Source organism: Mustela nivalis (genome assembly GCF_964662115.1).
Source record: "Mustela nivalis genome assembly, chromosome: Y".
In the NCBI taxonomy this organism is placed as follows: Eukaryota; Metazoa; Chordata; class Mammalia; order Carnivora; family Mustelidae; genus Mustela; species Mustela nivalis.
Genome location: NC_139041.1, coordinates 32,850,007 through 32,870,130, shown reverse-complemented (window position 1 = coordinate 32,870,130; position 20,124 = coordinate 32,850,007). Strand labels below are relative to the sequence as shown.

The 20,124-nt window shown below is 58.0% G+C and overlaps 1 protein-coding gene and 1 long non-coding RNA gene across 13 annotated transcripts in view; one reads left to right on the top strand and one right to left on the bottom strand.

Moving 5' to 3' along the window:
* Positions 1-459: 459 nt before the first annotated feature.
* LOC309856892 lies at positions 460-5,457 on the top strand. Of its 11 annotated transcripts, XR_014307383.1 has the most exons (13): positions 460-1,323; positions 1,364-1,511; positions 1,790-1,949; positions 2,110-2,149; positions 2,228-2,279; positions 2,480-2,599; positions 2,918-3,025; positions 3,186-3,265; positions 3,544-3,595; positions 3,794-3,861; positions 3,982-4,021; positions 4,262-4,341; positions 4,700-5,457. It is a non-coding gene; the product is annotated as an uncharacterized lncRNA (long non-coding RNA). The 11 variants fall into 11 exon arrangements; XR_014307384.1 differs by lacking the exon at positions 2,228-2,279 and having other exon boundaries at positions 2,110-2,189; positions 2,468-2,599; XR_014307385.1 differs by lacking the exon at positions 2,228-2,279 and having other exon boundaries at positions 461-1,323; positions 1,790-1,829; positions 2,070-2,149; positions 2,468-2,599.
* LOC309856878 (pseudouridine-5'-phosphatase-like) overlaps positions 5,187-20,124 on the bottom strand; it is a 72,630-nt gene continuing 57,692 nt past the window's right edge. Inside the window, exon 4 of one of the 2 annotated variants that reach the window (XM_082718675.1) lies at positions 5,187-5,762. In XM_082718675.1, coding sequence (XP_082574801.1) covers positions 5,586-5,762 — 177 coding nt within the window. In that variant the 3' untranslated portion in view covers positions 5,187-5,585. Of the gene's footprint in view, positions 5,763-13,283; positions 18,576-20,124 lie in introns of those variants that run through there. The other variant, XM_082718676.1, reaches the window with a different exon arrangement.

Here is a 20,124-nt window from a genome sequence, read left to right as displayed (position 1 = left end):
TCTTATTTATCCTCTGTGAAATGGATGGGCTGCTAGCAGGAGGTCATCACAAAGAGGCAGTGGGGCAACGAGGCTAATGTAGAAGAATAAGAAAGACCACATGAACCTTGGCTAACCGCCAGTACTTTCCTTTGTTCAAAAAAATAAGCGTTTCGCCTCAGTTGTAACAACAAGAGAACAACGTTCTTGAGATCAAATTTACCCTACGGGAAAGCGTGCGCCAATCTATCTACAGCTACGTGTCTGAGAGAATCACGAGAGCGCTTTCTGTTCTTTATGCAAAACGGCTTAATTGGATTAGAAAACAGACATATTTTGGAAAAAGGGGATATCGAATCCAACATGTGCTCATTTCACAAAGATCTTTTGTTTGCTGCACACGAAGACACTCATGTTTCCCTTACGATATTTTACGGTGTGAGTGCTGTTTGGCTTAAAAAAAAAAAAAAAAACAGGTCACAGAGTCACACTTGGGTTGTACGTTTGTTGAAGGATAATTTTTTTAAGAAGAAGGTAAAATCAAACGCCCATACATAACGTGAACTGATGTCAAGGATTTTATTCAACTCAATTAACTGGTGAGGGACCCGGTAAGATGTTACAGTGGGTCTGAGGGGGAACTGAGAACAGACGCGTACTCTGACAATCAATAATGCCGAAATGAATTTGCTGAACAGATATAAAACTGATCAACTGCCAGAAGAACCATCAGCAGAGAACCAACACCGGGCACATCTGGATCCATTACCATGACTTTGCTACCACTCCTAGTTGGAAATTAGCTCCATTGGCAATGACACATCAGCTGGCAGGTGCTCCAAGGGAAAGCTATTCCCATATTCTAATGCCTTTCTCATCGTTCCCACTACAAAAGGTCGAGTAAATCTAGTAAAAAAAGGGGTTCAGTGCCAAAGTGTAACATTGTCAAGTAAACGATCCCAGAGATGTGCTAATAAGGCTCTTGGTCACGCTAGGTATGTATTCTGAATTCAAATTATATTAGGATCAAAGGCTATGTTAGACAACCGTCTGTCTTTCGAGGAGGGGGATGGGGATGTTTTTTTGTGAGATAGAAACCGTATCTTCAAATGTGCACATGCACCTAGGTGAAGGTAAGATACAGCCCATAGTTATCTTCCTACTGAAAATAAACTACCGACAGCACAGTGCAGAATGGACCTCTGAGTGGAGGTCCACCAAGAGGTTCTGAGGACACGGCCTCTGAGCAGAGGTCCACCGAGAGGTTCTGAGGACACAGCCTCTGAGCAGAGATCCACCAAGAGGGTCAGAGACTACGGCCTCTGAGCAGAGGTCCACCGAGAGGTTCTGAAAGCACAGCCTCTGAGTGGAGGTCCATTGAGAGGTTGTAGGGGCATGGCCTCTGAGCAGAGGTCCACCGAGAGGTTCTGAGGACACGGCCTCTGAGCAGAGATCCACCAAGAGGTTCAGAGACTACGGCCTCTGAGCAGAGGTCCACCGAGAGGTTCTAGGGGCACGGCCTCGGAACGGAGGTCCCCCAAGAGGTTCTAGGGACACGGCCTCTGAGCGGAGGTCCACTGAGAGGTTCTGAGTGCACAGCCTCTGAGAGGAGGTCCACCAAGATTCTAGGGGCACGGCCTCTGAGCAGAGGTCCACCAAGAGGTTCTGAAGGCACTGCCTCTGAGAGGAGGTCCACAGAGAGGTTCTGAGGGCACAGCCTCTGAGTGGAGATCCACCGAGAGGTTCAGAGGGCACGGCCTCTGAGTGGAGGTCCACCGAGAAGTTCGAGGGGCATGACCTCTGAGTGGAGGTCCACCGAGAGGTTCTAGGGGCACGGCCTCTGAGCGGAGGTCCACTGAGAGGTTCTGAGGGCACGGCCTCTGAGCGGAGGTCCACCGAGAGGTTCTGAGGGCACGGCCTCTGAGCGGAGGTCCACCGAGAGGTTCTGAGGGCACGGCCTCTGAGCGGAGGTCCACCGAGAGGTTCTGAGGGCACAGCCTCTGGGCGGAGGTCCACCGAGAGGTTCTAGGGGCACGGCTGCTGAGTGGAGGTCCACTAAGAGGTTCTGAGGGCACGGCCTCTGAGCGGAGGTCCACCGAGAAGTTCTAGGGGCACGGCCACTGAGCAGAGGTCCACTGAGAGGTTCTAGGGGCATGGCCTCTGAGTGGAGGTCCACAGAGAGGTTCAGAGGGCACAGCCTCTGAGCGGAGGTCCACCGAGAGGTTCAGAGGGCGGCCTCTGAGCGGAGGTCCACCGAGAGGTTCTAGGGGCACGGCCTCTGAACGGAGGTCCACCGAGAGGTTCTAGGGGCACGGCCTCTGAACGGAGGTCCACCAAGAAGTTCTAGGGGCATGGCCTCTGAACAGAGGTCCCCCAAGAGGTTCTAGGGACACGGCCTATGAGCGGAGGTCCACCAAGAGGTTCTGAGGGCACGGCCTCTGAGCAGAGGTCCACTGAGAGGTTCTGAGCACACAGCCTCTGAGAGGAGGTCCACCAAGAGGTTCTAGGGGCACGGCCTCTGAGCAGAGGTCCACCGAGAGGTTCTGAGGACACGGCCTCTGAGCAGAGATCCACCAAGAGGTTCAGAGACTACGGCCTCTGAGCAGAGGTCCACCGAGAGGTTCTAGGGGCACGGCCTCGGAACGGAGGTCCCCCAAGAGGTTCTAGGGACACGGCCTCTGAGCGGAGGTCCACTGAGAGGTTCTGAGTGCACAGCCTCTGAGAGGAGGTCCACCAAGATTCTAGGGGCACGGCCTCTGAGCAGAGGTCCACCAAGAGGTTCTGAAGGCACTGCCTCTGAGAGGAGGTCCACAGAGAGGTTCTGAGGGCACAGCCTCTGAGTGGAGATCCACCGAGAGGTTCAGAGGGCACGGCCTCTGAGTGGAGGTCCACCGAGAAGTTCGAGGGGCATGACCTCTGAGTGGAGGTCCACCGAGAGGTTCTAGGGGCACGGCCTCTGAGCGGAGGTCCACTGAGAGGTTCTGAGGGCACGGCCTCTGAGCGGAGGTCCACCGAGAGGTTCTGAGGGCACGGCCTCTGAGCGGAGGTCCACCGAGAGGTTCTGAGGGCACAGCCTCTGGGCGGAGGTCCACCGAGAGGTTCTAGGGGCACGGCTGCTGAGTGGAGGTCCACTAAGAGGTTCTGAGGGCACGGCCTCTGAGCGGAGGTCCACCGAGAAGTTCTAGGGGCACGGCCACTGAGCAGAGGTCCACTGAGAGGTTCTAGGGGCATGGCCTCTGAGTGGAGGTCCACAGAGAGGTTCAGAGGGCACAGCCTCTGAGCGGAGGTCCACCGAGAGGTTCAGAGGGCGGCCTCTGAGCGGAGGTCCACCGAGAGGTTCTAGGGGCACGGCCTCTGAACGGAGGTCCACCGAGAGGTTCTAGGGGCACGGCCTCTGAACGGAGGTCCACCAAGAAGTTCTAGGGGCATGGCCTCTGAACAGAGGTCCCCCAAGAGGTTCTAGGGACACGGCCTATGAGCGGAGGTCCACCAAGAGGTTCTGAGGGCACGGCCTCTGAGCAGAGGTCCACTGAGAGGTTCTGAGCACACAGCCTCTGAGAGGAGGTCCACCAAGAGGTTCTAGGGGCACGGCCTCTGAGCAGAGGTCCACCGAGAGGTTCTGAGGACACGGCCTCTGAGCAGAGATCCACCAAGAGGTTCAGAGACTACGGCCTCTGAGCAGAGGTCCACCGAGAGGTTCTAGGGGCACGGCCTCGGAACGGAGGTCCCCCAAGAGGTTCTAGGGACACGGCCTCTGAGCGGAGGTCCACTGAGAGGTTCTGAGTGCACAGCCTCTGAGAGGAGGTCCACCAAGATTCTAGGGGCACGGCCTCTGAGCAGAGGTCCACCAAGAGGTTCTGAAGGCACTGCCTCTGAGAGGAGGTCCACAGAGAGGTTCTGAGGGCACAGCCTCTGAGTGGAGATCCACCGAGAGGTTCAGAGGGCACGGCCTCTGAGTGGAGGTCCACCGAGAAGTTCGAGGGGCATGACCTCTGAGTGGAGGTCCACCGAGAGGTTCTAGGGGCACGGCCTCTGAGCGGAGGTCCACTGAGAGGTTCTGAGGGCACGGCCTCTGAGCGGAGGTCCACCGAGAGGTTCTGAGGGCACGGCCTCTGAGCGGAGGTCCACCGAGAGGTTCTGAGGGCACGGCCTCTGAGCGGAGGTCCACCGAGAGGTTCTGAGGGCACAGCCTCTGGGCAGAGGTCCACCGAGAGGTTCTAGGGGCACGGCTGCTGAGTGGAGGTCCACTAAGAGGTTCTGAGGGCACGGCCTCTGAGCGGAGGTCCACCGAGAAGTTCTAGGGGCACGGCCACTGAGCAGAGGTCCACTGAGAGGTTCTAGGGGCATGGCCTCTGAGTGGAGGTCCACAGAGAGGTTCAGAGGGCACAGCCTCTGAGCGGAGGTCCACCGAGAGGTTCAGAGGGCGGCCTCTGAGCGGAGGTCCACCGAGAGGTTCTAGGGGCACGGCCTCTGAACGGAGGTCCACCGAGAGGTTCTAGGGGCACGGCCTCTGAACGGAGGTCCACCGAGAGGTTCTAGGGGCACGGCCTCTGAACGGAGGTCCACCAAGAAGTTCTAGGGGCATGGCCTCTGAACAGAGGTCCCCCAAGAGGTTCTAGGGACACGGCCTATGAGCGGAGGTCCACCAAGAGGTTCTGAGGGCACGGCCTCTGAGCAGAGGTCCACTGAGAGGTTCTGAGCACACAGCCTCTGAGAGGAGGTCCACCAAGAGGTTCTAGGGGCACGGCCTCTGAGCAGAGGTCCACCGAGAGGTTCTGAAAGCACAGCCTCTGAGCAGAGGTCCACCGAGAGGTTCTGAAAGCACAGCCTCTGAGCAGAGGTCCATTGAGAGGTTGTAGGGGCATGGCTTCTGAGCAGAGGTCCACCGAGAAGTCTTGAAAGCACAAAAGATGGTCAGTTTTGCTAATAAGGAGAAGGACTTCTCAGTGTTCGTCCACGACACGGCGTTTCCACTCAGACTGCAAATGAAACGCAGTGATCATCTCCCTTCTGTCAGCTGCTATGGCACATTAAGACCCACACTTTAAAAAGCAACGTTGTAAAGGAAGAATATAAATGTAACGTATATGTCCCTACATACTACATATACACACACATATGTGTAAGCATACACATCTATTTTCCATTTTCCAGCCAGGGTTTTGAAAAACCGAAAAGGAAAAGAAAGGAACACAGAGAGGATTTAGTTTTGTCTTGGAAAAGGATGTATTTTACATATACGTGGATTCATGTAAGTACGTGTACATACGCAGGCACACGTACACACACACGCACGAGCACGGTCACGCAAGCGTGTGTCCTGGCCGTAGGGGACTCTTACATGACCAGTGCGAGGCCACGACACCGTACGGTCACCCCCCAGGGTGTATGATTATGGAAATGAGCGTTTCGGTCCCTGTCCTGGGCTGTGTCTGCTGTGCTGTCTCTCAGCTGGACGTGGCTTGTCAGTGCGGGTCCACCATGCCGAGGCCACGTGGGATAGAAGGTCGAGTTCACGGGCTGGAAGGACCGGTCACGTGGCGATCTCCTGGGTGCCAGGGTTCAGCCGAGTGGGCGCCGTGCGGCCGGGAGGCAGGGCGGGCCGCTCACGCGTAGGGCGGCAAACCGAACAGCTCGGGCTGGAAGGCCTGCAGGGAATCCAGCACCAGGGTGGCCTTGGACGTCAGGTGTCGCTGCAGGTTCCGATCCGGAACCATGACCACCTGCATGCCGGCGGCGAGGGCCGCATCCACGCCGTTGGGAGCGTCTTCAAACACGAGGCACTGTGGGGTAGGAAGAGAGACAAGGTTGAGACGGCCTTTCCCGGAACCAGGCAGCTAGACTAGGTTCTCACGATTCCTATGACGGACGTGCTCGCCGGCGCTGCCGCAGTGTACGTGGACACCGAGACGAAGTCGGACACACTGTCCCGCAGGCTTCCCACAGGCCCGACGATACGGGGGACAGCGTTCCGTCACTGCCAACAGGGCGCTCGCCCCTCGTGGTGTAGCTGGGTGGCAAGACGGGATGGAAGGTTTGTGTCCTCTTGGAATCGTACAAATCTGTGCCACCAATAACGGGACACTCAGAGCACAAGAGTCAAGTGTGTGAGTAAGGGGGGGTGGGCACGTGTTTTCAACATGAAGTCACTCCAGACCTCAGACGGTTTAGGAACCGCAGCGTGGAAAGTGAGTGGTTAAGGTGTCTCAGCGGAAGCCTGGCCTGTGTGTGCACAAGGCGACGACCTCCAGCACCCAGACCAGCTCCCAGGAGCGGGATCTCCTTCACCTTACCACGCAAACCCACCCTAGTAAACTCCCGACACTGCCACCCCGTCAGACACCCACATCTACAAGCGGGTTTCTGGGCACTGTGGTTATCAGGAAGCTCTGAAATGTACCATCCCGGGAATAATGCCCCGAAACTGTCCAACCGAGAGAGCCTGAGTCCGTGCGTGGGGAGATAAGCCTGTTGTCCTACGTCACTCTGCGTCCAGGGCAGACAGGCACCCAGCAAGTTCCCTCCGTGTCTGGAAACAGCTGCACTGATTCTGTCAGTGAAGGTTCTTCTCTGTAGGGACCTGACACGCGTAAAGGGGCTGCAGTCACAGCTGGGAGAAGCTCACCCGTTGTCCCTCTACTGTCCACGGGTGACCCCCAGCTGCCAAGAGACGCCCAGGTCACACCTTTTGACCTTCCCGAGCCCTGTTCCCCTCCTTTCGTCACGAGAACTCTGTCATGGGTGGGCAGCGGCACCCACGGACCCAGAGAGGCTCAGGGACGCCGCTCGGGGTGCGGTGCAGCACGGCAAGTTCTGCCTGCCCTGGGGCCCGCAGGTCCCTGGCAAACACATACACGTTCACACTCACTCACACGTGCACACATCACACTCGCACACAGAAGACGCTGGCACTCTGGCACAAGTGAGCACACTCAGACACACACACACATTCACATACGCACACAGAAACGGACACTCAGGCACGCGAGTAACACACACACACACTCAGACACACTCAGACAAAAGTGCAAACTCACAGACATTCCCGGATGCTCAAACAGAGACACAGTGGAGTCCTTTCGTGGTGGAGAGGTCAGGGGCAGAACACCGACCCTTTCCTTTTCTCTTCCTCCCCTTTCCCGCTGCCGGGGCTACGAGCCCTCAGCTGCCTCCCCTGTGAGGCCGAGGTGAGGGCCATAGCATGGCAGGGCCAGCTGAGGGCCAGCAGCGGGCTGTGCTCATTGGAGGCCGGTCTGTCCAGGGAGTGGGCCTCTGAGCTCTGAAAACAAGCAGATTCGGAGAAACGGTGCGCTCTGTCCCTCTGCCTTCGTTCTGAGAACTTAGGAAGGCGCGCGGGCTCTTTTCCAAGCTGTGGGCGTCCACCCGGAGTCAATGATGTCCATGGAGCGGGACTGAGTCTCCTTAGAACCGGCACCTTCGTTCTTCATCTGGCCTCAGACACGGGCTCTTAGGGGCACTTGCAGGCGCGCGTCCTTACACAGGGTCGGCACCGCACTCTCTGCGTCCTCCACTGCCGCAGGTGGGACCACCAGGGGCACTTACACGTCCAGGGGCTCCGGGGAATGGACGGACGCCCCACGTTCCACGAGGGTCTGGCACTTCGTGCCGGCACCAGCGAAAGGTCAGCGGGAAGAGAGGAGGAGGATGTGTGCGTCCGTCCATCGGGACAAAGGTGCTCGGCGGAGGTCATGAAAAGCAGCTTTTGTTTGCCTTGTGCGGCCCCTGCCAAGGGTCATGGGAGAGAGACGCGGAGCCTCAGAGACCCGGGCAGTCGCCGAAATGAGGGCCCGGAACTCGGCGGAGGGCGTGCACAGCAGAGCGCTCCTTCCGGACGCGCCCACCGCACACCAGCACCGGCCGCGAGGGACCGAGAGGGACGCGCAGGACCCCGCGGGCATTTAGGGCCGCGGCGCACAGCACCCGGCAACCGTCTCCGGAGGTCAGCCGACCCCTCACGTGCGCCCATCGAGCCGGTTTGTTTCCCATTCGCGACGCGTCCGCACCAGCGGCCGATGCACCGCGCACACGCGCCCTGGGACGGACCCGTGAGGGCTGCGATGCGCACGCGAGCGCGCGGGGCCTGCGAGGCACGAAGAGGAGCGGAAGGGCGGGGCGCGCGGCGGGGGTGGCGGAACAGACCGCGCCACGGACAGGCCGCGTGCAACGCTGTCCCTGTGCACAAGCGCGGCAGCCCTGCCACGCCGGAGCGCGCGGGGCAAAGCCGGGGACCCGGGCTGCGGTGTGGCGTCCTGCAGCGGCGCAACGCTGTGGCTGGAAAGGCGCCGAGCACCCGCGGTCCGGGACACGGACGCAGCCCCACGAACAGTCCTAGCGTAGCGCATCTCCCTACCGAAACCAGACAGCCGAAGTCCGAACCGTGCCCGACCGACTCTGTGCGTCGCAGCCCTCGACGGTCACGAAGCCACTGAAAGAGAAGCCAGGACGGCACCGCTCGTCTCCCGCGCACACGGCAGGAAGAAGGGGGTCTAGTCAAAGACCCAAACGTCTCCGTGGGGTTTCTGCCCGCTGCGCCGGCTCACGGACAGGGAGTCTCACCCCGCTGAGCTCCGTGTCCTTCTGTGAAGGACTGTGTGTTCCCCGAGCTCTGACCCGGCCCTTCCCACCCCGCGCTGACGCATGACACCGGGGCATAAACCCCTCCACAGCCACATGCAAAATGTGAACTATTTACGTGCACTTGGTTCTGTGCAGGAAGGAGGGCTGGGGCAGCAGACACCTTTGTCCGTCGCTGACCCCGGGTCCCGGCCCTCGGCATGAGATTCACGTGTGCACCTGTGTGGATGCCTGCTGTGATTAACGTGTGATTTTTGGTAGCGGGCCACAGGCGGTGGGCTCTCCAGGACACGCTCCCACCACCTCGAGGAAGCTGCTGGGCAGGGGAACACCGTCCTCTGGCCCGTGTTCACGGGACAGGGACGGCCCCTGGTTGTGAGGTGGGGGGCTGGAGTGTCCTGGCTTCTCAGGGTGTCCCGGCCTGGCCCACGGTGAGCATCTGCTGACCTCCCGCTGGTTCAACAGAGACGCTGGAACTGTCCCGGCCCAGGACACAGTGCGACCAAGGGGCTGCGGGGCTGGAGCCCAGCAGGTGACCGGCCCTGTCCGTGTTACAGGGAAGGGCTCTGAGCCACAGGAAGTTTGGGAGGAAACGAGCGTTCACACGGGCACACAGGTGGCAGACATTAAGACCCGAGCCCGGGTCTGCAGGATGTCGTGTTCTTGTCATGGTGCATGCTGACGGTGAAAGTTCATCCGAATTCCGTCTCTACAACTGGAGGCGGGCTTAACTCCAGGGTAGCCTGAGGGGCTGGATTCACAAGGAGGGACGCCTGCAAGTATCCGGGAGGTGAAGCGTTTCAGGGGCTCCCGGTTCAGACGTACCGAAAGCACTCATCTGCACACGTGTGCACGGACCAGAGCCCGGACTGCGGCGTCGGTGCGCGTCTCCTCGCCGCCTGGTCCACAGCGGCAGCCGGGACGTCCCCGGGTCCTCGCGCTTGAGTCCTTGAAAGACAGACACCGTCTAACGATGACATGCCATCCTGGGCCGCGCTGGTCCGGCGTGAGACACTCTTGTGAGACCTTGGTGGGATACATGGAAATTTGTGAGATTTTACAAATACTTCAGCAAAAGGAGGCGTGGGTCAGGAAGCAAAGGTCGTTCCGACCTTTCTGACCCGGTGGGTGCGGGGGCCACTGTCTCGGTGGAAGGCAGCTTGGTTTTGTGACAGGTTCGGCAGAGAAGGAGCCTGTGTGGCCAGATGCCCCGCCGTGACGGCGATGAGCGACGGGGAGAGACTGGGCCGCAGCAGCCCTCGGCTTCTGTAAGGTAAGCTCAGGAGCCACGAGGGACCGGAGCAGGGCTAGAGGACTCTGATCCGGAGGGAGGGACAGCCACCCAGCGGTGTCCTGTCCATTTCCCCCTCTGCTGTGACGCCAGGGTCATGCTTCCTGCTCAGCCCCCCACACTGTGCCTTTGGGTCACGAGGGAGTCCGTGTCCACACTGTGCCCTCTGGTCATGTGTCCTCACCAGCTCAGGTCGGCAGAGCGAGGACAGGCTGGCGGGCGCCCCAGAGGGAGGGGACCGACAGGACGAGGGCCGGTCTTCAGCTCCGGCCCCATGTTCCCACGGGGCAGAAGTGCCCAGACGGACGAGAGGGTCCGCGCGGCGCGGACGGACGAGAGGGTCCGCGCGGCGTAGACGGACTAGAGGGTCCGCGCGGCGCGGACGGACGAGAGGGTCCGCGCGGTGTAGACGGACGAGAGGGTCCGCGCGGCGCGGACGGACGAGAGGGTTCCTGCGGTGTAGACGGACGAGAGGGTTCGCGCGGTGTAGACAGACTAGAGGGTCCGCGCGGTGTCTAATCCTGGGTTTCCAGCAGTCACCACGGTGCCTTTTAAGGAACCGGCACACGTTTCACCCGTGACTTCATGGTCTCGAGGGAACAGAGGGCTTCTCCGTTCTTGGTGGAGCAAAGTCGGAGAGGAACTCACTTCAGGTTCACTCCCCAAATGCTCCGATGACGATCTGGGGTTGCCCGTGTGCACCCGTGAAGCACTCCCGCGGGCGTGCCCGTCGCGGCTCAGCAGGGATGGTCAGACTCTAACCCCTGGAAGCAGAGCTGACTAAACCACGGTCTCTAAGGGAAAACTGGGCATCGGTTTTTGCAGATGTAATGCTCTGTGTTCATTTCGTCATACCAAGTTTGGGTCTTACACCGTGAGACATCAAATCGCGACGGAGGCCGTAAGCTTCATTTCTGAGGGGTTTTCCGTCGGCAGGGCTCATAGCGAAGGTTGGCTGTATTCATCTCCACGTTCTGGTCGGACGGCGCATGAGGGTACGTACCACGGTACTGTGAGGACGCGTCTGGATACCCTTCGTCAGGGCTCCCGTTAAATCATAACCCTTTAAGTAAGATCAGAGTGACAGAAGCTCGCGCGTATGAATCAGGACTTCTGTTTGTACTGTTTGTCCGTGCACGCCGCCGTCTGCGCATCCAGCCCTGCATTCATGCCTATCGACCCGTCCGTCCCCCCCAACCCGCCATGCCTCCATCCGTGAGCTGTCTATGCACCCATTCCTCCCTGCCTTCCTCCCTCCATCATCTATGTATCCATCCCTCCACCCATCATCTGTCTACCCGTCTATCCAACCACTGGCCGCCTATCTATCCATCCATTCCTCCCTCCCTTCCTGCCTCCATCTACCATCTGTCCATCCCTCCCTCCATCCAGCATCTACCCATCTATGCGTCCTTCTCTGCCTTCCTGCCTCCATCATCTGTCACACCTCCCTCCCTCCATCCAGCATCTGTCCATCTATCCAACCATCAGCCATCTATCCATCCACTCCTCTCCTGTCCTCCCTCCATCCATCATCTGTCACCCCACCCTCCTTCCATCCATCATCTATCCAACCACCGGACATCTATCCATCCATTCCTCCTTCCCCTCATCCCTCCATCATCTACCTATCCCTCCGTCCATCTATCCATCATCCATTCATCCCTGCCTCCACCATCTACCTACCTATCCCTCACTCCATCTATCCATCCATCTGTCTGGTACCTATCCATCCCTCCATCACCCATCCATCCATCCATCCATCCATCTATCATCTATCTACCCATCTATCCAACCATCTATCTCTCCATCCATTCTTTGCACCCTCCACACACCATCCATCCATCCATCCCTTCCTCCATCCATCATCAGCCTATCTATCCCTCCCTCTATCCATCCATCATGTCTACCCCTCCCTTCCTCCATCCATCCATGCATCCATCCAACCATCCATCCATGCATCCATCCAACCATCCATCCATCCATCCAACCATCCATGCATCCATCCAACCATCCATCCATGCATCCATCCATCCATGCATCCATCCAACCATCCATCCATGCATCCATCCATCCAACCATCCATGCATCCATCCATCCATCCATGCATCCATCCAACCATCCATCCATCCATCATCTATCTACCCATCTATCCAACCATCCACCTCTCCATCCATTCTTTCCACCCTCCACCCACCATCCATCCATCCATCCCTCCCTCCATCCATCATCTACGTATCTATCCGTCCCTCTATCTATCCATCATCTGTCTACCCCTCCCTCCCTCCATCCATCCGTCCATCTAGCTATGCATCCATCCATCCATCCATCTATCATCTATCTACCCATCTATCCAACCATCTATCTCTCCATCCATTCTTTGCACCCTCCACACACCATCCATCCATCCATCCCTTCCTCCATCCGTCATCAGCCTATCTATCCCTCCCTCTATCCATCCATCATGTCTACCCCTCCCTTCCTCCATCCATCCATGCATCCATCCAACCATCCATCCATGCATCCATCCAACCATCCATCCATGCATCCATCCATCCATGCATCCATCCATGCATCCATCCAACCATCCATCCATGCATCCATCCATCCATCCATGCATCCATCCATCCATCCGTCCATCCATCCATCCATCATCTATCTACCCATCTATCCAACCATCCATCTCTCCATCCATTCTTTCCACCCTCCACCCACCATCCATCCATCCATCCCTCCCTCCATCCATCATCTACGTATCTATCTGTCCCTCTATCTATCCATCATCTGTCTACCCCTCCCTCCCTCCCTCCATCCGTCCATCTAGCTATGCATCCATCCCTCCATCCATCATCCATCCATCCATCCATCCGTCATCTATCTATCCGTCCCTCTCTCTCTCCCTCCCTGTGCTAACTATCATCAATTTGTTGACTTACCTACCTCCCTACTGACTATGCACCCATCCCCCTACCTGCAGTTGTAGATCCCAGCTCCTAGCTGTGCTGTGCTCCCCTATGGAACCATGTCTGACTTCGACACCCCCGACATGTGCTTTGGTAAAGTAACAAGTACCTTGCACGTCGCAGGGCTACTGTCTTCCTGAGTTAATTCTGGTCTGGAAATCAAAGAACAAAACTGGCAGTGACATGAACATATTCACAACCAAATCCTCTGGAGTTCCAAGCTACGTCCATGAACGAATGGCCCCACTAAACGGATCCCTATTCCTTTTGGGAAAAGTCTTTGAAGGAGTGTAGGATTTAACAACTGGGTGGTTGTGGGCACGTGTGGGAGGCTTCCTGGGAAATTCTGCCTCATTTTATTCACGAAAACTACATTGTGGGGCTCTGAGTGCATTTTAAGGCATTTCCATGCAAATCAGCTGCTGAGCAAGGGACTTGCACAGAGCTCAGAAACCTTTGTCCAATGTTATTTTAATAATATACATTCTGTGTCCACCAAATTGGTCAGGAGCCATGGAGAAGCCTGACAAAGCTCTCAAAGGCACTGGGGATTTGAAAGATTCATAAAACACGTCTTGGCAGTTTCCAGACAGTCAACACAACCCTTCTGTTCCTCTTCCAACTTTACGCATGCACGTAAATGTGCAAAATCAAACTGGCCTTCCCCAGCGTTCCACACGACACTCCTGGTACACAGGTGTGACCCGAGGTCCCTGTCAGTTGGTGTGTTAGCAGCTCAGCTAGGACATCGTCCCCACGGAGATTATCCATGAACGTAATTACTACACCTACACGTGTGATGCACAGGCAGAACTGAGCTCCCCCCAAATCCACGCTGAACACCAACTCCCACGGTGTGACTGTGTTTGCAGACACAGGGTGTTTAGGGGGATTTTCAGGTTAAATGGGCCCTGGCGCAAGGTTAGGGGGGCAGTCAGACAGGCCTGGAGTCCTCACCGAAGAGGAGGAGCGAGACTGCTCTGCTCCGCACTCCCACGGTCCGAGGAAAAGCCACGGCAGGACAAAGGCACGTGAGGGTGCAAACCAACCGCACGGGCACCCTGATGTTGGGCTCCCCGCGTCCTGCGGGACCACGAGAGCATACATGTCCATCGTCCAGGCCGCCCGGTGTGCGGAGTCCAACACCACATGTAGAGCATTAACTTGTATGTAACGGTCGACGACCGCTTTCTTGGTGGAAGAACTGCCTTGAGATGTGTCAGGGCAAAGGGAATATGGGCTTCCTCCGTGGCCCAGCTCCCCGCGTCCCCAGAAGAGCGAAGGCACAGCCACGCTGGGCTGTCTCAGCGAGGGCCGGCTGCAGAGGCTCGGGCACACGGAATGGTCACGGGCGAGTAGAGTGTCTTTGCTGTCCTGAGGACGGGCGTTTTCTAAGCCATCTCCAAAGCTCCTGTGCAGGAGAGGCTGGCAAGGACAGAGAACGTGGTCTGCGCACAGGGAGAGCCGCCGTAGGTCACTGGGCATCGAGGGCCTTCACCTCTCCGTCCCCAAGCCGGGGGAGGGCAGCGCTGTCATATGGGAGGTGCGCGTGTCCCGGCCCCTCACGCGGCAGCTTCAGGTGTCTGGGTCCCGGCCCACTGCGGTCGACCCAGCCACCTGCTTCCCAGCCAGGGAAGCTCCATGAACGGACCTGCGCTGCGGTGCTCATGAAGGTCTGTGGAGGCTCCTGCCCTCAAACTCCCGAGACGCCCACTTACGGGAGGGGAGCTGTTTTCATGCCGCGCCCTTGCAGACCCAGCATTTCCAGAAAGGAGGGCGTGCTGGTTCTCAGGGGAGGCGTGCGACCGTCTCGTCTTGTCTACCAAGCCCCGTGCTGATGTTTGATTCTAAGCTGTCCAGTAGCATGTCATCATGGGCAGGGTTTCTGGAATGCTCTGCGATGCACCTGTCCAGGGAGATTGTCTCCAGAAAGCAGATTCCGTGGGCTCCAGGGTGGACTGTGGGTCTGTGACGGACAAGGAGCACAGCCATGACCCTGCAGGTCCTGCTTGTGATTCAGTCTGTTGAGTCAGCGTTGCTTAAGGAGCTCCCCCAAGGTAAAAGCTTGTTTTCAGAGGAAGGCGCTGAACGTCCCCTAGACGTTTTAGGGAGAAGTACTGGGGAGAAGTTCAGTTTTCCACGACATACGCTATGCTGCGGCAGAAGTCCTGTTGACACAGATACATTCATCTTGTTTCCGTAGACGTCCTCCACTTTCCTTCCAAAATCCCTTAAGGGGCTCACAATAAATAGAACAGACACCAACTTTCCCTCTCCTTGTCTGCAGGGCTGCAACACTGCGGTTCTGTCGGCATCACATCAGACATGAAAGTGAGTAAAAAGGTAAAGCGCCCTGGGACCCCTGCCCTTCCGTCCCCTGCCTGGTCAGCTGTGGGCTCTGCAGAGTGTCCGGGAGAAAATGTGCCAAGGGGACACAAGGTCAGGTCACCAGGAGGGTGTCCCGTCCACCATCCTCTTCCTTTAGACAAGGGGAACGCAAACATCACCTCTTGGGATGCAGATGGGCATCTCTCTTCCCGTCTGGACTCAATGATTCAGGAGACACGCTGGGACGAGGAGCGTGCGAGCAGGACAAGAATGGTGTCCTGGCCCCTGGCAGCGGGGTGATGGGACAGGGGCACTGCCGGGCAGAGCCAGGGAATGCTGTGGAGAGGGCGCCGGAGCCCTGAAGCCGGGTGGGGAACAGTGCGGCAGGGGTCGTGGGTCCCAACGGGCTTGGAGCTTCTCTCAGGAGTATTAAGGACAGGCCCCGCGTTTCCGAGGCTCTTCTTGGGGTTTGCAGATGGAATGTGCGTTGTAATTGGTTGCTAAGATTCTGAGCGGAACCCAATCCCTGTCCAGAGTCCTATGCGTGATCTCAGAACCGCACTCGGGTCTTCTCTTCTGGGACGGCAGCCAGCCGACGCCGTACAGTCCGCCGGCCTTCCCGCTCTGCCCGGGGAGTACGGAGGAGGAGCACGCTTGGATTTATAAACCCGTGGGTTTATGCCGGAGACTTCCATCTCGTCAGTGTGCAGCGCACTCTCTCCCTTTAGAACGGAGCGGCAGTGAGGAGCTCTGACCCTCAGACACGGCGTCCCCACCGAGTGAGTGCCGGCATGTGTGGGACGCAGGTCTCTGAGTGTGGCACCAGCCTCCTCCCGACCAGGGCACCCCAGGACCCGGGGGGAGTCGCTGCGGGTCAGCAACAGGATCCTGAAGAATGAGAATCCGAACCCCTGGCTGACGGCGGAGAACCAGCGGAGAAGGGTCCCAGGAAGGAAGCCCCGGGCGGGGTGGCCCGGAGCAGCTTGACTCCTGCAGCACATGTCATTTGAACACACCATGACCGTCTTCTGTGCATTCTGTAAGTGGGGGAAACTGAAACCGGGAGCAAGCACGGAAGTGGGCAGCACGGGCCCCCAAGATGTCCACGCCTCACTGACCAGAACCTGGGACGGCGGTCCCTCATGGGGTGAAGGGGCTTTGTGGGTGGGATTCAGGTCACGGACCTCCAGGAAGGGCAGGTGTCCCAGACGGAAGGCGGCGGGGGTGGGGTGGGGGGGTTCCTAATCGGATCAGGTGCTCCCGGAAAAGCTGCACATGTTCTCTGGCTGGAGTGGGGGGGACGCTGCAGAGACAGAGACAGAGACTTCGAGGATAGGAAGGGTTCGAAGCAGCTTCCTCCTACGTTCTGGGAGACAGGACCAGAGGAGGCCTGCAGGACCGGAGGGCACAGCGCCAGGGACAGCCATCCGGGAAGGCGGACCATGAAGGTGGACCATGGTCCTACCCCGCAAGGAACTGGGTTCTGGCGACTCATGACCTGATGGCCTGCGACACGGGCTCTTCCGCAGCCTCTGGAGAGCAGCGCGGCCCGGTAGGTCCTGACGCCACACCCGAGTCCTGGAGAAGGGAAGCTGGGACGCCACACCCCGAATCCTGACCTGGGGAACCCAGAGATAAAGCCCAGGGCTGCTTCCACTGACTCCGTGTGTGGTAGCCGCCCACAGCAGCGGTGAGGACTAGGCCTAGGAGGGACTCGTCCAGGGCTGAGCCTCCGAGTGCACAGGTAAGGCTGATCCAAAATACTTACTTACGGATTTTATAAATCATGGTGGAAAAAGATAAAAACAACCCACACACCCTCTAGCTGTGCTCCGAGGTCTGTAGCTAATAAGACAGACCCATCGTCTTCCCCAAAGTACGAAGGAAGAACGTGTGCTGATTCACTGATGGCTGAGAAAGGCGATGTCGGCAAGAAATTCCCGTCAGAGCAGCCAACGTGCCTCCCTTGTGCAAGATCCACACCCCAACGCCTCGTACGTTCATCCGGGGGACGAACTTGTGTGTAGGAGACAAGAGCTCCCACTTTAATCCTGTTGACGGAATGAGGATGGGGCTTTTCAGAATTCGGACAGTGTTCAAGACGGATGGGTCCGAGGCCCCCCGCACCCTGCAGAGATTTGAATCCTCTCGCAAACACTTGGGACAAAGCTGCAGCCAAGTGTGGGCCGAAGCGGGTGTCCACATGTCCCTGTCGGCCTGGAGTGCAGCTTCCAGGACACAGAGATTTGGGGCTACACGTGCAACACTCCCCAAACCCCCGAGGTGACCTCCACACTGCAGCTTAAACACACAAAGCAATGCGGACGTGACCTGCTTCGGACAAGCCTTTACAAGAAAAAACCAGAAAACCACCGCAAATTTATTAAACGCAGTCCTCGGGAATCACCGGGGCATGTGCACTGAGTACTGACTTAACCCAGACTGTGCCGACACCCGTGCTTCCCGACCGTGGGCCCCATTCTCTCATCCCCACAGAGCGTCTGCAGACACAGCCCGCACAAAAGGCTCCGTGCCTGGCTCGCTCGCAACGCAGGGGAGCCGGCGAAGACGCAGTGCGGGAGGAAGCAGCGAGGGACAGGGCCGCCCGGCCGAGGGGTCTGCGCACCGTGAGGGCACGGGAGGCGGGGAGAGTCACGTGGGCGCGGAGCACAGCGACTCTACCACACCAGCTTTACAAACCCTGGAGCGGGAAAAGCACGGACTGACGGCGAAACCCACGGGGACCCTGGCGGGCTGTCCCCGCTCTGCCACTGGGGCAAGACTGCTCCTGTCGGGGAGGAATTACTGGCGTGCACAGCCGCTTAGTGAACATCAGAATTCCTAGCTATGGGTCCTCCTTCTCAATGTCTGACGCCCTGTCCCATGTCCCCTGGGAGCGTGCTGGCTCGACCCAGAGAGCTCCGAGTGTGCGTGCCGTTTGTTGTGACGGCCCGACAAGCACGGTGTGCTCAGCAACAGCTGTACGCGGTTGTCACCAGCCCGTGTCCAAGTGCACGCAGAACGGAGAAACCGCTCAGCCCCGGTGCCGCTGCAAGCACAGTACAAGCATAACTTGGGAAGGCGCCCCTCCAGGGGTCACAAACGTCGCCACTGGCCTCCCGTTTCAGCAGTTTACAACATGTGTGACCTGCATGTCTGTGTGAAATACGTGCGTATGACATGTGCGTGTGTGAAGCTCTCGCATGAGCGGGAGAAACAGGCGTCCCGTGGTGAACGGCTTCACCGGGGGCTTGCCGCGAGTCCCCCTGAACAGAGCTGAGCAGTTACCCACGCGGTCGTCTTCGCTCAAGGGCGCTGCCAGCAGGGGAGGGTGCTGCCGCAGGTCTGCAGAGATGGCAGGGGCGCTGCGGAGGTCCCCAGCATGGAGGAGGTCTCTGGGCAGGATGGCAGGACCGAATCTGCAGGGCAAGGGAGCCACGTGGGCAGGAAGGGAGGACCTGGAGGAGAGCAGCAGGTAGCAGGGGAGGCCGCGACGGGCTGGACGGCAGATGCACCAGAAGGCAGGACGGACCAGGCAAAGACGGGGGCAGACGGGACCACAGCGCCTGGGGTGGGCGGAGGTGTGGGATGAGGCCAGCGTAGGAGAAGCGGAGACAAGCTCGTTCCCGCGAGGAGCGAGGCCGAGGGAGCTCTGCAAACATAGGGCGCTGCGTCGGGCCTGCGAGAGGCTGAGCACAGGAGGCAGCGCAGAAGGGACAGAGGGTTGCTGGAAACGGAAAAGAGGACATTTCGGGGTCAGGGAGTCCAGAACACACTCCAGCGGCTCGAGGACGACACTGCACAGAGGACAATTGAGGATCAAGAGCTGCAGAAAGAGGGTTTTTGTGAATTCTCCTTGTCGTCCACAAAGCACAGGCTCCTAAAGAATTCACCTGCCGGGAGGCCTGTCCCTGGGAGTTTTCCAGCGGGAGAAAGTGGAGTCTTAGCTGCTGCAGAGGCCAGCACCAGGCAGGGTCTGCGTTAGGAAGCCACCTAAACATTGCGGCATTGTCGTCAACCTACCACGTCTCCCACCTGCTCTAAGAGCCCATTTCGTTTTCCTGACGGTCCCTGGCCCTCCTGACGGGTCCCTCGGTCTTTCTCCAGCCTCTATTAAGATGGTATATAAGCCTCATAGGCCAACGGCCTCCGTGAATCACATTTTTTCTGTGAACTGCCACATCCATAAGTGAATAAAAATCTGTCTTGTCTCTTACTCAGACCTTTTGTTGGTTTAATTTACAGGCACCCGATACGGAACCTAAGAGAGAGTATGGGACACGTTTTTCCTCCCTGATGGGAATTTGGAAAAGCCAGCAATCTCATTCGTGGAAACTCCAAGGAAACCAAGCATAATAGGTAGGTTCCGTAACAGAAGACATAAAAGGGTAGTAACGGAAGATAATATTCACGATACTTGACTTTTTTTTTTTTAATGCAATAAGGGAGGTAAGCCATGTTGCAGGAGACATTAAGTATTCCTGAAACCGCTATATTTTGCTCAGTCATTATGAGAGACAAGAGGACAAAGTGGTCATGAGGCCTGGCCAGCAATGGCGGACTCTGCTGGGTCCCTCAGGGCCCTGGGGGAGGCAGACCACGAGGGCACCGTGACACTCCTCATCCCCAGAAGCTGCTGCAGCACCCGCTGTGCCCGGACCGGGGTGCTGGCAGTGGGAGGCTACCTCAGCAACGTACCCTCACGCAAAAGACCAAGGGCCCTGCACAGCTCCGCTGGCCACCGACCTAACCTGAACTCTGACCCAGCAATGCACGTGCTGGCTTCCCATGGTTCTGGGAGGTCAAGACGTTCTTCACACAGAGCCAGAGATGGCAGGAGCCCACTGACAGCCCACGCCTGCGTGCAAACCCTGGGGACAGAGACGGCGTATGGAAAAAGAGGTCCTGACAGGGGATCCTAAAGGAACATGTCTCTTTGCCACAAGATCAGGAACAACCTCTTCACTG